Raw genomic sequence first — 17,381 nt, 5'->3', positions numbered from 1 at the left:
AAAAACAGAAGAGGTCACAACTAATGGTTTCATAGGTCATTTCCTAAACAGTAGATCCCACTTCTGACACCAATGCCAAGTCAAAGTTGCTTGACTGGACATCAATGTTAGAAGACACATATAAAAACAAAAGCGGTCACAATTCATGTTTTCATAGGTCATTTCCTAAACAGTAGATCCCACTTCTGACACCTAGTTTTCTTTTGGACATAAAAGCAAGAAATCACATATAAAAAGAAGAAACAAAATTGTTTCAAGCCATCTTATTCCAAATTGAAAAACAAGACACAAGAGTCTAAAAAGTTAATCCCACGTCTGACATCTCTTCTAACAAATTGGATCCCACTTCTGATATCACTTAAAAAAATGAATAAAACTGTTAAAAAAAAAAAAACAAGAGCTTCACTAGTGCTGCTGATGCTGACACCTTATCCGACAGTCTTAAAAATATCTTATTTTAAATGAAAAATAAAAATTTGTAACCATCTTCTGATACTACTCAAAATAAAAGTTGTTTTCTGTTGCAACATAAAAAACTAGAAGGCACATGTAAAAATAAATAACTCAGTTGTTTCAAATAATTTATGAGACACTAAAAAAACAAGATGCTATAGTCTAAAAAGTGGATCCCACTTCTGACATTCCTTTCCAACAAATTGGAGCCCCACTTCTGACATCACTTTAAAACAAAATAATGAATAAATAAAAAAAGCTATGCTAACAATAATAGCCCATGTTAAAGAGTGGAACTCCACTTCTGATACCACTATAAACAAAAGCATCAAACAAAAATGAGAAAACATGGCTTAAAAATGAATCACTCCTTTGTTCCATGACTATTATTGTAAACCATTTATTGGACCGTATAAAAGAAGATGGCACGGTCTAAAAAGTGGATCCCGCTTCTAACGCCAACACCTCTCTCAGAGAAGTCACATTACAGGCCATTTAGAAAAAAAAGCAGCCATTTTTCTTCAAATCAATCCACGTCGAACGATTGTTCTTCTAATTGTTGTGACCATCGTGCCGACAGCGGCGTGGGCTTCAGCTTCATCTTCTCGTGGCTTCTGATGGGCCTGCTGACGGCCATCTTCCTGCTGGGCGGCAACATGGAGAAGCTGGTCTGCGAGCCCTATCAAACCAAGGAGCTCTTTAAGGCCAGTGGTCACGTGACCGCTCAACATGCGCTCGCGATTGGTCAAGGCCATTCCCGCCGCTCAACGCTTGCGATTGGTCTCCAGGTGGTGGACGCGCCGTATCTGGTGAATCCCGAGTGGAGGAACTTCATCCCGGGCTACTTGTACAACGACTCGGAGCTGGAGCTCACAGCCGAGAGCTTGTACAGGTCGGCGTCTGCGCTTTTTCTCATGTATTTTAAAAAATTGATTATTATAATCCATTTTCTTAACTCTGTTTTGATTTATTTAATGTTAGAGTTTATCGTACAAGGCTAGAACTTCCACTTCCTGCTCTATGGTTATCATTGCTTTTTTATCGTTGATTTTTTTTTTTTATTTAGCTTTTTTTCAATGCCATTTTTTTATTTGCTTCTTTCAAAATTTTGCAGGTTATCACATTTTTTAAAGCATTTTTAGTGGGTTTGTCCATGCACATAACTCCCCTGATCCACATTTTGTCCTTTTTTTTTCAATTTAGCTTTTTTTAAATGTCTTTTATTAGCTAATGGCTATTTATTGTCACTCTCCTTCCAATTTATTTTTATAAATTGTTTGCAGTAATCTCTACTTCCTTCCAATGGTTATGATCGCATTTTTAGTATTTTATTTAATCAATCACTGTTCTCCTGTTTTGGGTTTCGTCATTTGACTTTTGCAAGCTGAGTTGTGATTGGCTGTTATTTAAAAGGGAGAAAATGGATGGATTTGGATTTGGAAACAAAATAGCAAACTAGTCGAATTGCATAAAACATATTACTGTTCATTTTCTTTAAAAATGGGTTGACTTTCTATGAGATTTTTCTTTGGTCTGTCCAGTTGTTTAGTAATTTTTTTGAATGTTTTTTTTTTTCAATGTAAATTTGAATATAATATCTATCTTAAATTCAAGTTCAGTGTCTTTTCCAGAAACGGCTTTGTGTATTGCACTATGCACAGTGCGGGTCTTTTTTTTTTTTTTTGCTATGTTACGTCACTCCTCGTTCTGCTCCGTCCATTTAAAGTCACGTACATAACATTGAAGCATAAACTTTAAGTCAGATTTACACTGTGCAGCCTTCACGTGTCCTCAGCTAATCCAAACTTTCTGTCAAGAGAGAAAAAAAAAGTGTGTGATGCGCTTCCTATCGTGTTCGCTAGGTGGCAGCAAATGCTTTGAGTAACACTTCTCCCGTTTGCTTGTTCTGCAGCACTTGCAAAGAAAACAAAGGCATCTATTCCGCTCTGCGCTTGGACAAAGTTTTCAACATTTCGTCCTTCCTTAACGTCACCACGGTCAGTGAATGCAACACGAGCACTCAAAACCATGCTGGATTTTTTTTTTTTTAAATCAATGTAATCACATGTGACCTGGGGGCATCACTTTAATTGAACAATAATAATAACTTCGATAAGCATCTTTCACGGGAATCAAGGACAAATATTTAAATTGGATGTTACTTTTTAAAATTATTGTACACATTTATTAATAATAGACACTCTACTACAGAACAGAAAAACAATATTTTAAAATAATTTTGTAAGTGGAATTAAATATAAAAGTAAACGATTTATTTTGTATTCTGCAATGATTTTTAAAATTGTATTTTAGTTTATTATTGATACTGCTGAATTCAATTTTGAAAAATAAACTTAAATGAAATTCAAAATGTTAAAACTCAACCCCGCACATGAAATAAGTACATAAAACAAAGCTGAAAATAAATCAATAAATCTACAAAAAGATGAAAATGACAGAGTAAAATGCATGTATGCATGAAATAAATGTAGTAAATAAAAATGTTTAAAAAAATAGTAAATATACAGAAATGAAGGAATTGTATGCATACAAAAAATACATTATTGCAAAAGGATACATTTATTTAAGATAATAAATTTAAATATAAAAAAATCAAATTCATATATACAAAAAATAATGTATTAAATAGAAAAAATAAAAACGAATACATAGACAAATTTAATAAATATATGCACACAAAAATACACTTTCATTGACGGGATACAAATAAATTACACACGTGAATCAAAATGAAAGTATTTATACTTGTTGTTATTATTATTATGCCTTGAATACGTGTGAGTACTACAATAGTAGTAATAGTAGGATTATATTAGTTTTTTTTGTATTTTTATAGACACACTGCTGACATTTTCCAAGTGTGTTGTACCTTGTAGGAAGTGTACCTAATAAAGTGGCTTAGCTACGCCACATTTCTTCCCATTCTTAATATCCGCCTTTCCCACCCGCGGTTAAGTCGAAGCCTATTTCTTTTTTTTTCGCGACAGTTGACGAAAGACGTGGTTAGCCTCCTGAGCGGCGTGAAAATCGACCTTCGAGGCGTCATCTTGCTGGAAGCGGAAGGCAAACAGAACCTCCTGGAATTCTCCGAAGCGGGCCTGTCGGAAACAAACTACGCCGATTACCTGGAAGAGGTGACGCGCGCCATTTATGGCTTTTTCTATATTGACAAATGTGCTGTGCGCGTTCTGAGAACCTTAATGCCACGTGACTAAAACGCGGGAATGCCTCCCTTCTCGTTGCCGCAGGTCAACAAAGGCGTCACGGTGGTGGACCTGCTTTCCTATGCCAAAGAGCTGGAAGCCCAGACAGACCTGATGGTATTTAACGCCACGCTTCCTTCCTCGCTTTATTTCAATGATTAATACGCCGCCGCCGGTCCTGTTGGGGTTTTGCACGGGGAAAACAAATGGTAACATTCGGATACTCTACTCGGGTTCCTATAATGTTCAGTGAGGGACATTTTGATGTCTAGAAGTTGGAAATTTCCCTCCATGGCCTTACGTTTAAAAAAATAAAAGAATCATGATGGGAAAAAAAAATCATCTGACATAAATAGGCATCTGATGGGGTTTTGACAAAAACAAATTAGGTTTAGGTTTTCATATGTCATCACTTAAAACTCACCTATTCGCTGTTTTTTGTACGCAATCCAAAGCCATGTCCCCTGAAAACATTTCTTTGGCGCCATCTGATGGCATCTTGGTACCTTGCAACTATGTTGAACTAACAGGAGGAGTTTCATTTATAGTCTTGCTGAATAGAGAAAAAGCGGTTTGCCGCCACCTTGTGGCCAAACATTTCAAGTGAGAGCTAATCATCTCGTTACATATAACGAGATTTGCTTATGAAACTAGCTAAAAAAATTTCTTCATCCCTTATACTGTCATATTATTGATATTATTAATATGAATGTAACACGGTGTGTAATTTTGTGATCCAGCCTCGAGGTCCTTTACAAACGTCTTTGAAAGGTCACGCGGGGACGGTGCGACAAATCCACAGCCAGCAGGTGGTCCCCATGCAGCAGGCCATGGTAACCCCGCACCCACTTTCCTCCCCCATTTCAAGCCCCGCCCTCCCTCATTTCACTCCATCAAATTCGCCACTTGCATCCCAATTGACGCCTTTATGCTTGTTTTCTACTTTCGACGTCAAGAAATATGTTAGAGCCAGGGTAAGCCAGCACAAACGTGCCCATTTTGTCTTGTCATTTTGGTCCTTTGTGCTATGTGGAAGCCATGTTTCCAACAAGTGGTGCAGCTAGCGTGTAAGGCACCGATAAATGGATATTAGCATGTAGCATTTTTGTCCTCCAATGACACGTTTTCACTGCACTGCTTGGTGTAAACAGCTTACTAGATTCCTGTGTTTTTTTTTTGACAGTACACCTGAAGAAATGTATCTTGTTTTATAGGATACAATGATACTGTAGTGTGCAACGTGTGTACTTTATATGTGTGCGTGACTGTTTGTGTATCCTTCAAAGCAATGATTTCTCTGCACATTTCAGTTTGGGTTGAATTCAAACTGTTTAGCTCAAATTTGTCGTTAGTTTTTAAAAGAAGCAACGTATTGTCCTTAAAGCAAAAACATGGCTAAAATTTTTGAGAATTTATTGGGCATGGTGCTGTGCATTCTGATAAATGTGACTGGAGTTGTTTTTCGCAGAGGATAAAGAATATGTGCATTTAAGTATCGTTTGTTTCTCGTTATTTGCTTTAAATATAAGTTGTTAGCAGGTTTAAGATTACTGCAACAGTGATGCTAATTTTGATAGCTCCCCTGCAGCATTGTATATATTGGGTGTTAGCATTAAGCTAACAGACATTCTTACAACAAAGTTGTGTATTTTTGAAAGTACAGATCTTTTTGTCTTTTATTATTCCATTCATCTTAAAATGAATTATTAAATAGCTTATAGCAAACGCTTCACTGTTTTTTAATCTTTCACCATTTGCTTCACCATTTTTTTTTTAGATTTTTGTCATGTAAAATTGTGTCTCAGCTCAAAGGTTGGGAAGCATTGCTTGAAGGTGTGCTATTGAAGGACTTTGTGACCAAAATGCCAAAAAGCATCCACTTCCAATCAACCGTTTGACATTTTGCTTAGCTTGGCTTTGAAACTGAAGGTCACATATTTTATTAATGTCAGAAGCACCCCTTTTCCAAAACTAGAGGCCTCCGCCTCAATTATTCGCAAGCTACATTCATTTATTAACGGAAAGATTGTTTCCAAAATGGATGCTCAACTAACTTTTAGGTTGTTTTTTTTGTTTTGTTTTGTTTTGTTTTTTTCCATTTTGGAGCACAATCCTTCTATATGTTTCACGTAACAATTGTGGTTATCATGATCCAGGTGTATGGTACCTCGTGTTTTGATGTTTAGCCCTGCTGCTATCTGATTTTCCCTTCTTGTTTTTTTTTTTTGAAGAGCGCCCTGAACCAGAGCATGAGATTCCTGGAGAGAACTGCATCAGACCTGCCTGTAAGTTAGCCCCATACACAAAAAAAGACACATTTTAGCAGCCCGTTTGTTCAAGAAAACTTGCTTGAGATGCTAACCAAGTCAGCAGGAGACAGCTAGCTTGAAATTAATATAGAAAGCTACATGTTAGCTTGATGATCTTTCAGCATGACCAAATTCTACTCACAATAGATCCAAATGTAAATTTGGAGAACACTTTTGATTAAACGTCCTCCAGTAGTAATTAACTAAACAGGCAAGAGCTAGCTTGAAGCTAGCATAGCAGACTATATGTTAGCTTGATGATTCTTCAATACAAGCAAATTCTACTCACGTGACCATATTATAACTTGGGAACATTTTTTAAAAATTGTTAAATTGTTAATTGTTAATTGTAAATTGTTAAAAAAACAGTCTCGAATCAACTGAACAGATGAGCGCTAGGTGCTAACATAGCAGGCTATATGGTAGCTTAGCGATTCTTCAACGCAGCCAAACTCCACTCACGATAGGTTTGAATAAAATTTTGGGAACATTTTTTTTTTTAAAATAAAATTTGCTCCCCAGTCTAATCAACTCATCAGACGATAGCTAGCTTGAAGCTAACATAGCAAGCTATATGTTAGCTTGACTATCTTGCAACACATCCAAAGTCCACTCACAATTCATTCAAATTAAAATTCAAAAATTTGAAATAGATTTTGTGGACATTTCTCGTAAGACTTGCCGGAGAATCTAATCATCCCAATGGAAGGCAGCTAGCTCGACGCTAACATAGCAGGTTTAATCTTAGCATAATGATTTTTCAACACACTCATAATTGATCTGAATTAAAATTTGCGAACATTTCTTACAAAATTTACTCAAGACGAGAGTCTCAACAGGAGACAGCTAGCTTGAAGCTAACATAGCAGACTAGATTGACGATCTTTTAAAACAGTAAATTTTTACCCACTATAAATCCAAATGTATTTTTCTGGACATTTTTTTGCTCAAGTCTAATCAACGAAGCAGCAGACTTGACGCTAACATAGCAGTCTATGTTTAGCTTAAAGCTAACATACTGTGGACGGCAAGATTAGCTCGACAATCATTCAGAACTACCGCATTCCGCTGACTATAGATCCAAATAAGATTTTGTGAACACTGCTTATAAACCGAGCCCGAGATTCCAATCAATTCAACAGACGAGAGCTAGCTTAAAGCTAACATAGCAGGGCTATATTTATCTTAAAGCTAACATAGCAGGCTAGGTCTTTGCTCAATCAATCTCGTCTTACTGATTTGCCATATTTCTTGTCCGCAGAACAAAGTCTTAGCCGTACTAGACGCCATCAACGCGGCTCAGTATCTCATCTCCCATAATGCAACACGCCTTATTAGCCAGGTACGGACACCAATCTCATCCCAAACGCGACACTTTTCACGTTAGCGTAATTTCTCATTTGAAATCATTGTTTACCCCCGCAGGAAAGCACAAAATACACATCGACCATGGTGGGCTACTTCCATCAGTACGTCGAGTGGGTCAAGACGTCGGTAAGTCGAAAAAAAAAAAACGATAATACGTAATAATGTTACGAGTAAGAAATCTGTAATGCGTGATACTCTTTCTGCGTGATCTTGATGCAGCTGGCAATGGAGGTGGCGCCGTGCAAGCCTTTCAGCAACGTGCTGGACACGGTGGAAATCATTAGCTGCAGCTACCTGGTGGACTCCATGGTATCCAAAACTTGGATTTAAACCTTTGAAAATTTGGGATGGATTGAAGTTCAAATCTGAGTTTTTCAATAATTGCCCCCCAAAATAAAGTCTCATTCCTTTTTAAATAAGATACATGTGAAGTAGTGTAGGAATATTGACCGTGTTAAAACTTTGACTTAACCATTTTAAAATTTCGTATAAAAAAATGCTAACTTCAAATTTGAACTAAAATCGGAAGGGGAAATCGGAACATTTTTGAATATTTATTGAGGGTTCGAAACACATTTTCATTCATTTTTAAATGCGATAAGAACGTGTGTAAGTGTAAGAATATTGTCAGTGTTAAAACTTTGACTTAACCGTTTTAAAATTTCGTATAAAATAATGCTAACTTCAGATTTGAACTAAAATCGGAAGGGGAAATCGGAACATTTTTGAATATTTATTGAGAGGGTTCGAAAAAAATTCTCATTCATTTTTAAATGAGATAAGAACGTGCGTAAGTGTAAGAATATTGTCGGTGTTAAAACTTTGACTTAAGCATTTTAAAATTTCGTATAAAATAATGCTAACTCCAGATTTTGACAAAAATCGGAACTAAAAATCTGAATTTTTTTTCAGGGTTCAAATCAAATTTTCATTCATTTTTTAATGGGATAAAAACATGTATAAGTGTAAAAATATTGTCAAAATTTGTATTTAACAATTTGAAAAAATTATTTAAAAAAAAATTAAATGCTGAATTCAAATTTGAACTAAAACATGAGCTTTGATTTAGCCGTTTGAAAAACGAAATTGCCGAAATAATTGCGGAGCGTATGTTTTTGTTGCAGAACGTGTTCTGGATGGGTTTGGGCTGCAGCACGCTCTTCCTCATCCCAAGCATCGTGCTCGCCGTCAAGCTGGCCAAGTTCTACCGCCGGATGGACACGGAGGACGTTTACGACGAGTGAGACACTTTGCTTTTTTCCCCCTCAATCCCAAACACGTATTTTTAGGTAATTTTTTTTTTCCGTGTCCAGACATTGAATTCTACTTCCTTTTGTTTTGTTTTCATGATTTTCACGGGTCTAAAAGTGCTTTTCCTTTCTGAGAATGAAATTTTGAGTCCAATTTTGTTTTCAAGCTTCTTTGCTTCGATCCTAACATGATTTCCCACCCCGGGTTTTCTTTCCTCCCTTCTCGCAGTTCCTCCGTTTCCGGGACTTGGCATTTTACTTTGTGATAACCATTTCTACTATTTCCATCATCCAGCTCATCGTTCGTCTTTTTTTGTTTTTTTTCTCGTCTTCTCTGCACTCTGCACTTTAAACAAAGACGTTCTCGCTTGCAAGGCATGTTCCTTTTCTAACACGGGGCGTGGTGCGTTCAATTTGCCATTATTGTGTGTTTTTTTGTTTGTTTGTTTGTTTGTTTTTTTCTACTCATTCTCGGTGCTGGGTGAAAAGTGTCCCTTAGCTTTCACTGAAGGGCTCTCGCAATTTTACAAACGCCTGACTGTGTGTTGCTGTAAATAAGAGAAAATCAACCCCCCCCCCCCCATTTTGAAAAATAACAGAAGCACGCTACATGTTTCATCTTGCATCTTTCACGCTTCCGTTTGTATGCAAATGTTTTGTTTTCAGTATGGAAAGTGGTAATAATGGTTATCATAGCGAGCCCCCGCCAGGCATCCTAAACCCCCCCGTGACCAGGTAAATATGCCCGTGGGTGGTCCGCTGCATGCCACGCGGTGGTGGGAGCATGCGCGCGCGCCGGCACGCACACACGTTCAAATGATTGTTTTATTTTTGGGGGGATTTTTATATTTTCCAGATGATTGCCAATGACCGCATAGCACCATTTTTTTTTTTTTTTAATTTTGAGGGCTATGCAGCTAATAAAGTATGCTAGCATGTCTTACCTAGAAGCAGACAATGTTTTCATTTGATTGACAATGGCCGCATAGCAATATTAGTTTTTTTGTTTTTTTTTGTTTTCTTTTTAATTTTGAGGGCTATGCAGCTAATAAAGTATGCTAGCATCACTTACAGACATTTTTTGGCCGCATAGCACTATTTTTTTTTTTTTTTTTGAGGGCTATGCAGCTAATAAAGTATGCTAGCATCACTTACCTAGAAGCAGACAATTTTTTCATTTGAATGACAATGGCCGCATAGCACTATTTGTTTTTTTTTTTTTTTTGCGGGCTATGCAGCTAATAAAGTATGCTAGCGTCACTTACCTAGAAGCAGACCATTTTTTCATTTGATTTGACAATGGCCGCATAGCAATATTTGTTTTTTTTGTTGTTTTTTTTTTTCTTTTTAATTTTGAGGGCTATGCAGCTAATAAAGTATGCTAGCATCACTTACAGACATTTTTTGGCCGCATAGCACTATTTTTTTTTTTTTTGAGGGCTATGCAGCTAATAAAGTATGCTAGCATCACTTACCTGGAAGTAGACAATTTTTTCATTTGATTGACAATGGCCGCATAGCACTATTTGTTTGTTTTTTTTATTTTATTTTGAGTGCTATGCAGCTAATAAAGTATGCTAGCATCACTACCTAGAAATAGACGATTTTTTCATTTGATTGACAATGGCCGCATAGCACTTTGTTTTTCCCTTTCTCTTTTTAATTTTAAGCATAACAAGTATGCTAGTAGTGCTATGCTAAAATCGGCAATTTTTAATTGTATTTACCAGTTGTTTGGCAACAACCGCATAGCATTATTTGTTTCACTTTATTGAGAATTTTTAGGGCTACGCTGCCAAGCACGCATGCGCACTTACTACCATAAAAGTGGCAATTTTTCATTGGATTTTTCATTGCTAACAACCACATAGCGTTATTTTTATCACTTTGTTTCGAATTTTTAGGGCTAGGCGGCCAATCAAGTATGCTCGTATTGCTACCCTAGAAGCAGCAATTTTGAGTTGTATTTTTCCAGTTGCTCGGAAACAACCGCATAGCATAATTTGTTTCTCTTTATTTTGACTTTTGAGCGCTATGAGGAATTAGCAAATATGCTAATATCCGTTGCTGCATAGCCCAAATTTTTTTCTCAGATTTCGTTCAAATTTCAGCGGAATTTCAAATGGCTATGCATTGCGTTATTCAAAACCTGCATTTATGTGGGTTAGCTTTGATTTTTTTTTTTTTAATTCAACTACCGATATTTAAATGAGCGCATAGCTTTACCCAGAACCTGATTCGTTCTGGAACATGGTTTTCTTTTCCCCCGGAAGGATTTAAAAGGCTCTCCCGTGTTCACAAGTTTGACATACAGCCGCAAGTGCGTATCGCTAGCCGTGACGTCTGTTAGCCCGAGGCTAACGCTTTGTTTACAAAGTGATAAATGGGAAATCGTTCCACGTCCGTACAGAAGCAAACTTCCCATGACGAAAATTGTATTTTTTTTAATACAACGTCACGGATGAAGTGTGTTTCCTTCTCGTTTAGAGTCAGCCAAAATCCGATGAATGTGCGCCTGATCCTTTTGTTCCCAGACAGGCAAGCATGACAAAAACGCTTGTGCTTTTTTTTTTTGAATCACAAAAATTAAAAAAAACATAACTGCATGGGGGTGTTTGTACTCACCCAATTTTGGATATTAGCAGCTAACTTCAAGCAGAGAGCAAAACATGTAACAAAAATATCATTTTCATTAGCATAAACAAAAGTGGATGAAAAAAAATAAGACATGAAAGGTACTTGAACGCAACGCCGTTTTCATGTTTTGCTCTCGCTTCTTGTTTTAATCCCAAAAGACGTTTTTTTTTTTCTTTCTTTTTTTTTTTTTTATGTACCGTCGCTAATATTGTTGTTCCTGTGCTAGCATCCCAACGTACGATAACATGAACAGGTTCCCGCGAGCCTCGGCTCCTCCGAGGCACATCGACTGGTGACCCGGAGAGCCCGCAGGTACTTTTTGCCTATCCGATAGCATTTTTTTTTTTTCTTCTCTCAGCCTTTTTGTCTTTCACGATTGTAGCACTAGCTAAAAAAAAAATCGGATCTAACTTTCACTCTTTCACTGCTTTTCATGACGATATTTTTACTCTCATCTTACTCATCTTAATATGAATTCTTTATACACCTGAAATATAAAAAGAATTTTTATTTGTGTCCACTGTAGTGGACATTTGTTTTTGGGCTTTATCTTTTGTTTCATTTGGGCTACCTTACTAACAAGTTTTTTTGTTGTTGTTGTTGTTTTGACCAAAATAATGCAAACATTTGACAGTCATAAAATTTTGTCATGTGTCATGTTTTTTTTTGTTAATTCATTTTAAAAAATGTGTAGGGTTACAAATATTTACAACCTTGTACTGCAAGCGTATCTGTTAAATGTAAATTTCTTGACATTTTTATTTTTACAAAAAAAATGCAGAAATTTGAAATGTTCACATTTAAAATGTTTTCGTTTCGACTTTTTAAACATTAATACTGTAAAATTACTAAAATTTTCAATCGTGTACTACAAACATTTATGTTAAATTTCAAAATCTGACTTGTGACTTTTTTAATTTAAAGAAATTGCAGAAATTATCACAAAATTCTTATTTTTTCAGACTTTAAAAAAAAAATATCTACCTTAAAATTAATACTAAAATAAAATAAATACGTAAATGACATAGGTAATAGCTGTGTTGTAAGTGTGGAAACACTGCCATCCAATGGTCACGGTTGTCACTACACTTCTCAATTGTCTTATATTAGGTAAGCATTAGCCAAGAGTGTCAGCTACCCTCCATAAAATAACGTGTTTTACCAGAATTGTATTATTTATTATTCTTATTACTGTTTTTAAAAGACCAGAATTCTCGTCCATGGCGCCGAATGAGTTGATATTTACAAAAAGAAATGTCATATTTTTGTTTTGTTTTGCGAAATACATTTTCTTGTTCCTTCCTCCTTCGCTCTTACTAACCTGAATTCTTCATTGAAGCTTCTTTCTGTCTTGCTTCTCTTCAGAGTGACATCATCATCACGTGCTGCTTTTGTTTTTATGTAAACCGCCGCATGAGGACATTATCTTCTTTTATTTGCATGAATCTTATTCCGTATAACCTGATGTGCCTCTCCGTGATTCCCATGGAGCCAGAGGGGCCATTTTGCATGGCCAATATGGAAATTTCTCTCTCACACACACACACACACACACATATCGAATGATGCATGTGACTCAGTGGGTCCTCGTTTATTTTCCCGGCGCCGTTTAACGTCGTGAAGATAAACGGGTAGACGTCCGCGCGCCCAATCATCGTGTTTTTATGCTGATATATGGAATTTTGCGGTATCATTAAAGTTGTATTAAGTAGACTTTTTTTTTTTTGGATGGCGCAATTTCTTTGAGGGGAAAATAATAATATTTGATATAATTTTTTTGTGGTGGTTCGCCCAATCCTTTGGTCTTTACATGAAAGGGATTTCACGTCAAAGGAAAAGCATTGAAAGAAGACACAAGGGAGCTGAAAATTCACCCAGTGACATGTGACATGTCAAAGTTTAACAAGAAACTATAAATGTTTTCTCATACAAATCAAAACTCCACAATCACAACTAGTCCCACTTTTCTTCTAAAACGTATTTTTTATATGCTATTTTTGTGACAGCAATTTTTTTTTCCGTAAAATCAAGAATAATTACTCTTGACAACATTGTTTTTTATGGGATTTTCCAATTCCTTTTAATATTCTTTTATACCTTTTTTTGTTTTACATATATTTATTATTATGTTTTATAATTATACATGCTAAAAATAAGATACATTTAATATATTATCTAATTATACCATTTATAGATTTGTATTATATATTAATAATTAGCTATATATAGTGTATATAGTGTAATAAAAAAAAAATATATATATATATGTATATATATATATATATATATATATATATATATATATATGTATATATATATATATATATATATATATATATATATATATATATGTATATATATATATATAATATATACTTTTTTGATGAACAAATAGAAAAGATTTTCAGCCAAATAATAAGTGACTTTCTTTCCCAAGATTAACAGCAGATTCAATCCTCTAAAAATTCTGGTGCCTGCAGGAATGATCTTATATTATTTCTTTGATAACACTTTACCCCCTGAGCTCCTCTCCTCTCTAATTCTTTCATTTTTATCACCGCAGCTGCCATGAACTTCACTGGAACTAAAAAAGAATGGGGGAAAAAAAAGTGCGGTGAGTCGTCTGCGCTTTGTATTTATTTTATTCTGTGCGATAGATTGACTGTTACGAGCGCGACCGATTTGAATTGTTGGGATCGATGGAAGCTAATGAAACCGCCAGACGAGCAATTTGCTTCTCGATGGATTCTCAACTAATTCCTTTTGGTCTACACGCTATCATAAGTGATTCGTTCAAATTACTTTTTACATCGATAGCCACCGTTTTGCCCATTTGTGCAGAAAATGGACAACATTGAAATAAAATGAACTTTATATACAGATATATATCTGCATATATATATATATATATATATATATATATATATATATATATATATATATATATATATATTAGTGCTGTAAAGCGATGTCACTTTTTTAAGCTAAATGTTTACATTTTAATCATTTAACAGCACGAATGAATGTAATTAAGAGCACTTATATATATGTATATATACATATATCCTTAATTGTTAATTCTGTTTCAAGATTCGAGGGTTCTATTGTCATAGTAACTCTACAAAATGAAATTCTTATTCCGTTCACTCCCCCGAGCAGACTTGCGTTCCGCACAATAGAGCAAATAATAAAGTAGACAGTATGTTTATTCATACATGTTCAAAATAAATTCATTCATTCGTATATTTTTTTTTAATTTTCTTTGTTCTTCTAGGTCAACTATAGACTCAAAAACAGGATTTTTTTTTCCCCGTCATGACAAAGAACTTTCTCAGCACTTTTGGAGCGTTTTCATCGTCATCCTTCCTGCCGGACGTCAACGGGCTGCCACCTAGCTGTTTACATTACTTTGGACGCAAAAATCAGAAGTGGACCGCAACATTTTTCCGACGGCAAGTTAGCCGCGAGAAGGTAACGACACGCCGCTAAAAGCACCCGCTGATACGTTCACTTGGTTTTTCCCGAAGACGGCGCCATGCCGTCGACGACGGGGAAAAAAAAAAGTGTACGCGCTGGAGCTAGCATGACTTTGAAATGTTTACAATAATATACAATAGTCGTTCTTGTGGATATTTTGCATCTGGTTGCGAAAAGACCGCTTGCCTTTCACGTTGGCATTCGCTGCTTTTTCAAAGGGATCCTTCGCCCTGCGATTTGCTTACGCCGTTTGCAAACTTTAGCAAATCTTGGAATATTTTTTTCCAAGAGCCATTTTGCGTTACTAAAGCCGTACGCTCAAATACGTCTGCTTACGAAAAAGCGATGAAATTTCACTTGAGGTTTTTTTTTTTTTCGGATTATTTTCGGCTATTCGGAGTGCGTTCAAATTTTGTACGTTCATAAAAGTACTTGATCTCCACGTGGACCAAAAAATTGAAAAAATGCGCCTTGTTCTTCGCTTTTGATTACAAAAATTTCGTCGTCATTAAACATTAAAAACCAATCAGCGGTTTTATTTTGGTATGTTTAAAGTCCAACCTGAAATTTCCGAAGAATACAGAATACACTTTAAACCAAAGAGTGACTTTTCGTTAAATATTTGACGACAAATTAGACGTCAACATTGACAAAAACGTAGATAAGTAAAAAAAAAACTTTTCCCGAAAAAACTCTGACTTTTTTAATGACTCATATGAAGAACAATCACAGATAAACAATCAATACCAACAAATCAATCAAAATCCGCAATATATCCCCGACGGCTATTTTCGTAAAAGTAGGCCTAATTTTTTATTATTTCATTGACGTTTATGTATCGCTGGTGAATTAACTTTTCCGTGACAAAGTGGAGAAACATGGATCTCGAGCCAAAATATTTTTTTTTACAGTAGACCTCAGGATTTTCCCGCTAATTTTTGCTAATTTGATTATACATTTTTTTTTCTAATCAAAACTTCATGGATACATTTATCAAGTAGAAAGCTAGAGCAAGTGAATGTATTCCAGACTATTTTTCTTCATTTTCTATGTCGTATGCTAACGCTAACATGTTCTGCTAAAATATCGCTTACGTGTTTACAGGCTAGTTGCGGCTAGTTGCTATTGATTTAAAAAAAAAAAAAAGAAGAAAATCAAACATACACTGGACAATCTTTTTTTCCGATACAATAAGTAGGAAATAAACGAAATGACACCCGCAGGTTGATTTAGCTAGCGAGTTTCTTGCTAGCGTGTATAACTGCCATTTTTGTACCAATAAAATACGCCTGACCACGACATTTTGCTGTATTTGAATCAAAAAATAATCTTGAGCTGAAGCAATGATCAAATTATTCTTCTTTACTCGTTTCTTACGACAATTTGACTCAACTGTTAGCTTCCGTTTATGCTACGTCAGCCAATGTTTAATGAAATATTCCTGCTACATTTTGTGCTACAAATGTTCAAGTTTGATTTGTGAGTGATTTATGGAAACAAATTCAACTTGTAAGTCAAGGTACCTCTGTATTTGATTCCAACATTGAAATATCGTATCCGTTTGTATTACACCGACAAACGTCATTTTTATTCGGTATGCCACAGTGTTTTGCTAGCCGTGCTAATCCAACTTAGCTAGTAAGCTAGCCGTCCTATTTTTCTGTACACCGATGAATTAAATGAAGTAGAGCACACACATATAACATATACTAGCGTAAATTTTACTGAGATACAAATTTAAAAGGCCTTTGCGCATATGTCTGCTAATTTTCTAAAAAAGTTCGGTTCTTGCAATAGAGTTTGGATGGATGTGATCAACAATCACAGTGGGGACAATGCTTAATTTTTCTGAAGTGCTTCGACGTGTAAGCTGTGAATAAAGATTTCTTTTCATCTTGTAATGATTGTTGTCAGTTTTTCCCCCGTTGCGTTTGTTTGAAGCCGCTCGCTAACGCCGCTAATGCTCGTTAGCGGCCTTCAACTACGTAAGGAGAAATGACGGGAAACGATTTTTGCTGCAGTTCTAACATTTTTGAAAAGCGGTACGGGAATGCGTCCGCTAAGCTGGAGGAAATAAAACGTGATGGAAATTTCGCAGACAACAGCCCGAAGTATTTAACATACAGTAACTGCTTCAGAAAATGACCCCAAGACATGTCAAACATGTTCACGCATTTTCAGAGACACCACCTTGAATGAAAACAAACTCTGACACTTTTATTTGTACACGGAAAGTACTGTATATCAATTTTTATTTATTGTTTTTAGTACGCATGCTGTTTTCTTGCTAATTATACTACTATACAGTAAATATATTTTATACACGTGGTTTCTTTGTGTGTATAGCTATACTGTAAATATGAGTACATACACACACACACACACACACACATATATATATATATATATATATATATATATATATATATATATATATATATATATATATATATATATATTAGGGATAGTAAAGTACTATAAGAGTATTGGCCCTGTCTTGGAGCAGTTTTACAAACTAAAGAATTTTTAAAAATTACAAGAAAAAATTGCATATAATTTCATGAAATTTAAAAGAAAAATAGCTATATATGCTATATAGGTAGGCCTTTGTTTATTGAGGAATTTTTGCGTACCAATACAGCTACTGGTATAAGTACTTGGTA

The 17,381-nt window shown here is 35.5% G+C and overlaps 1 protein-coding gene across 14 annotated transcripts in view; it reads left to right on the top strand.

The window, feature by feature from the left end:
- The window catches only part of prom1a (prominin 1a), a 46,647-nt gene that overhangs the window by 27,463 nt on the left and 1,803 nt on the right, over positions 1 to 17,381 (top strand). For 4 of the 14 annotated variants that reach the window (XM_088432064.1, XM_088432067.1, XM_088432065.1 and 1 more), the window contains exons 14-29: positions 1,034 to 1,157; positions 1,242 to 1,345; positions 2,366 to 2,450; positions 3,462 to 3,608; positions 3,723 to 3,794; positions 4,418 to 4,510; positions 4,634 to 4,651; positions 5,909 to 5,962; positions 7,248 to 7,328; positions 7,412 to 7,480; positions 7,574 to 7,663; positions 8,479 to 8,594; positions 9,271 to 9,339; positions 11,468 to 11,553; positions 13,805 to 13,855; positions 14,516 to 14,712. In XM_088432064.1, the coding sequence (XP_088288190.1) occupies positions 1,034 to 1,157; positions 1,242 to 1,345; positions 2,366 to 2,450; positions 3,462 to 3,608; positions 3,723 to 3,794; positions 4,418 to 4,510; positions 4,634 to 4,651; positions 5,909 to 5,962; positions 7,248 to 7,328; positions 7,412 to 7,480; positions 7,574 to 7,663; positions 8,479 to 8,594; positions 9,271 to 9,339; positions 11,468 to 11,537 (1,192 nt within the window). In that variant the 3' untranslated portion in view covers positions 11,538 to 11,553; positions 13,805 to 13,855; positions 14,516 to 14,712. Of the gene's footprint in view, positions 1 to 1,033; positions 1,158 to 1,241; positions 1,346 to 2,365; positions 2,451 to 3,461; positions 3,609 to 3,722; positions 3,795 to 4,417; positions 4,511 to 4,633; positions 4,652 to 5,908; positions 5,963 to 7,247; positions 7,329 to 7,411; positions 7,481 to 7,573; positions 7,664 to 8,478; positions 8,595 to 8,833; positions 9,214 to 9,270; positions 9,340 to 11,467; positions 11,554 to 13,804; positions 13,856 to 14,515; positions 16,620 to 17,381 lie in introns of those variants that run through there. The other 10 variants (XM_088432072.1, XM_088432070.1, XM_088432069.1 and 7 more) reach the window with 5 other exon arrangements.

The sequence above is a fragment of the Hippichthys cyanospilos genome, chromosome 13 (assembly GCF_059441005.1).
Source record: "Hippichthys cyanospilos isolate Australia breed blue-spotted pipefish chromosome 13, RoL_Hcya_1.0, whole genome shotgun sequence".
Taxonomy (NCBI): Eukaryota; Metazoa; Chordata; class Actinopteri; order Syngnathiformes; family Syngnathidae; genus Hippichthys; species Hippichthys cyanospilos.
Note: the sequence above shows the minus strand (reverse complement) of the source record. Positions and strands in the feature narration are given on the sequence as shown.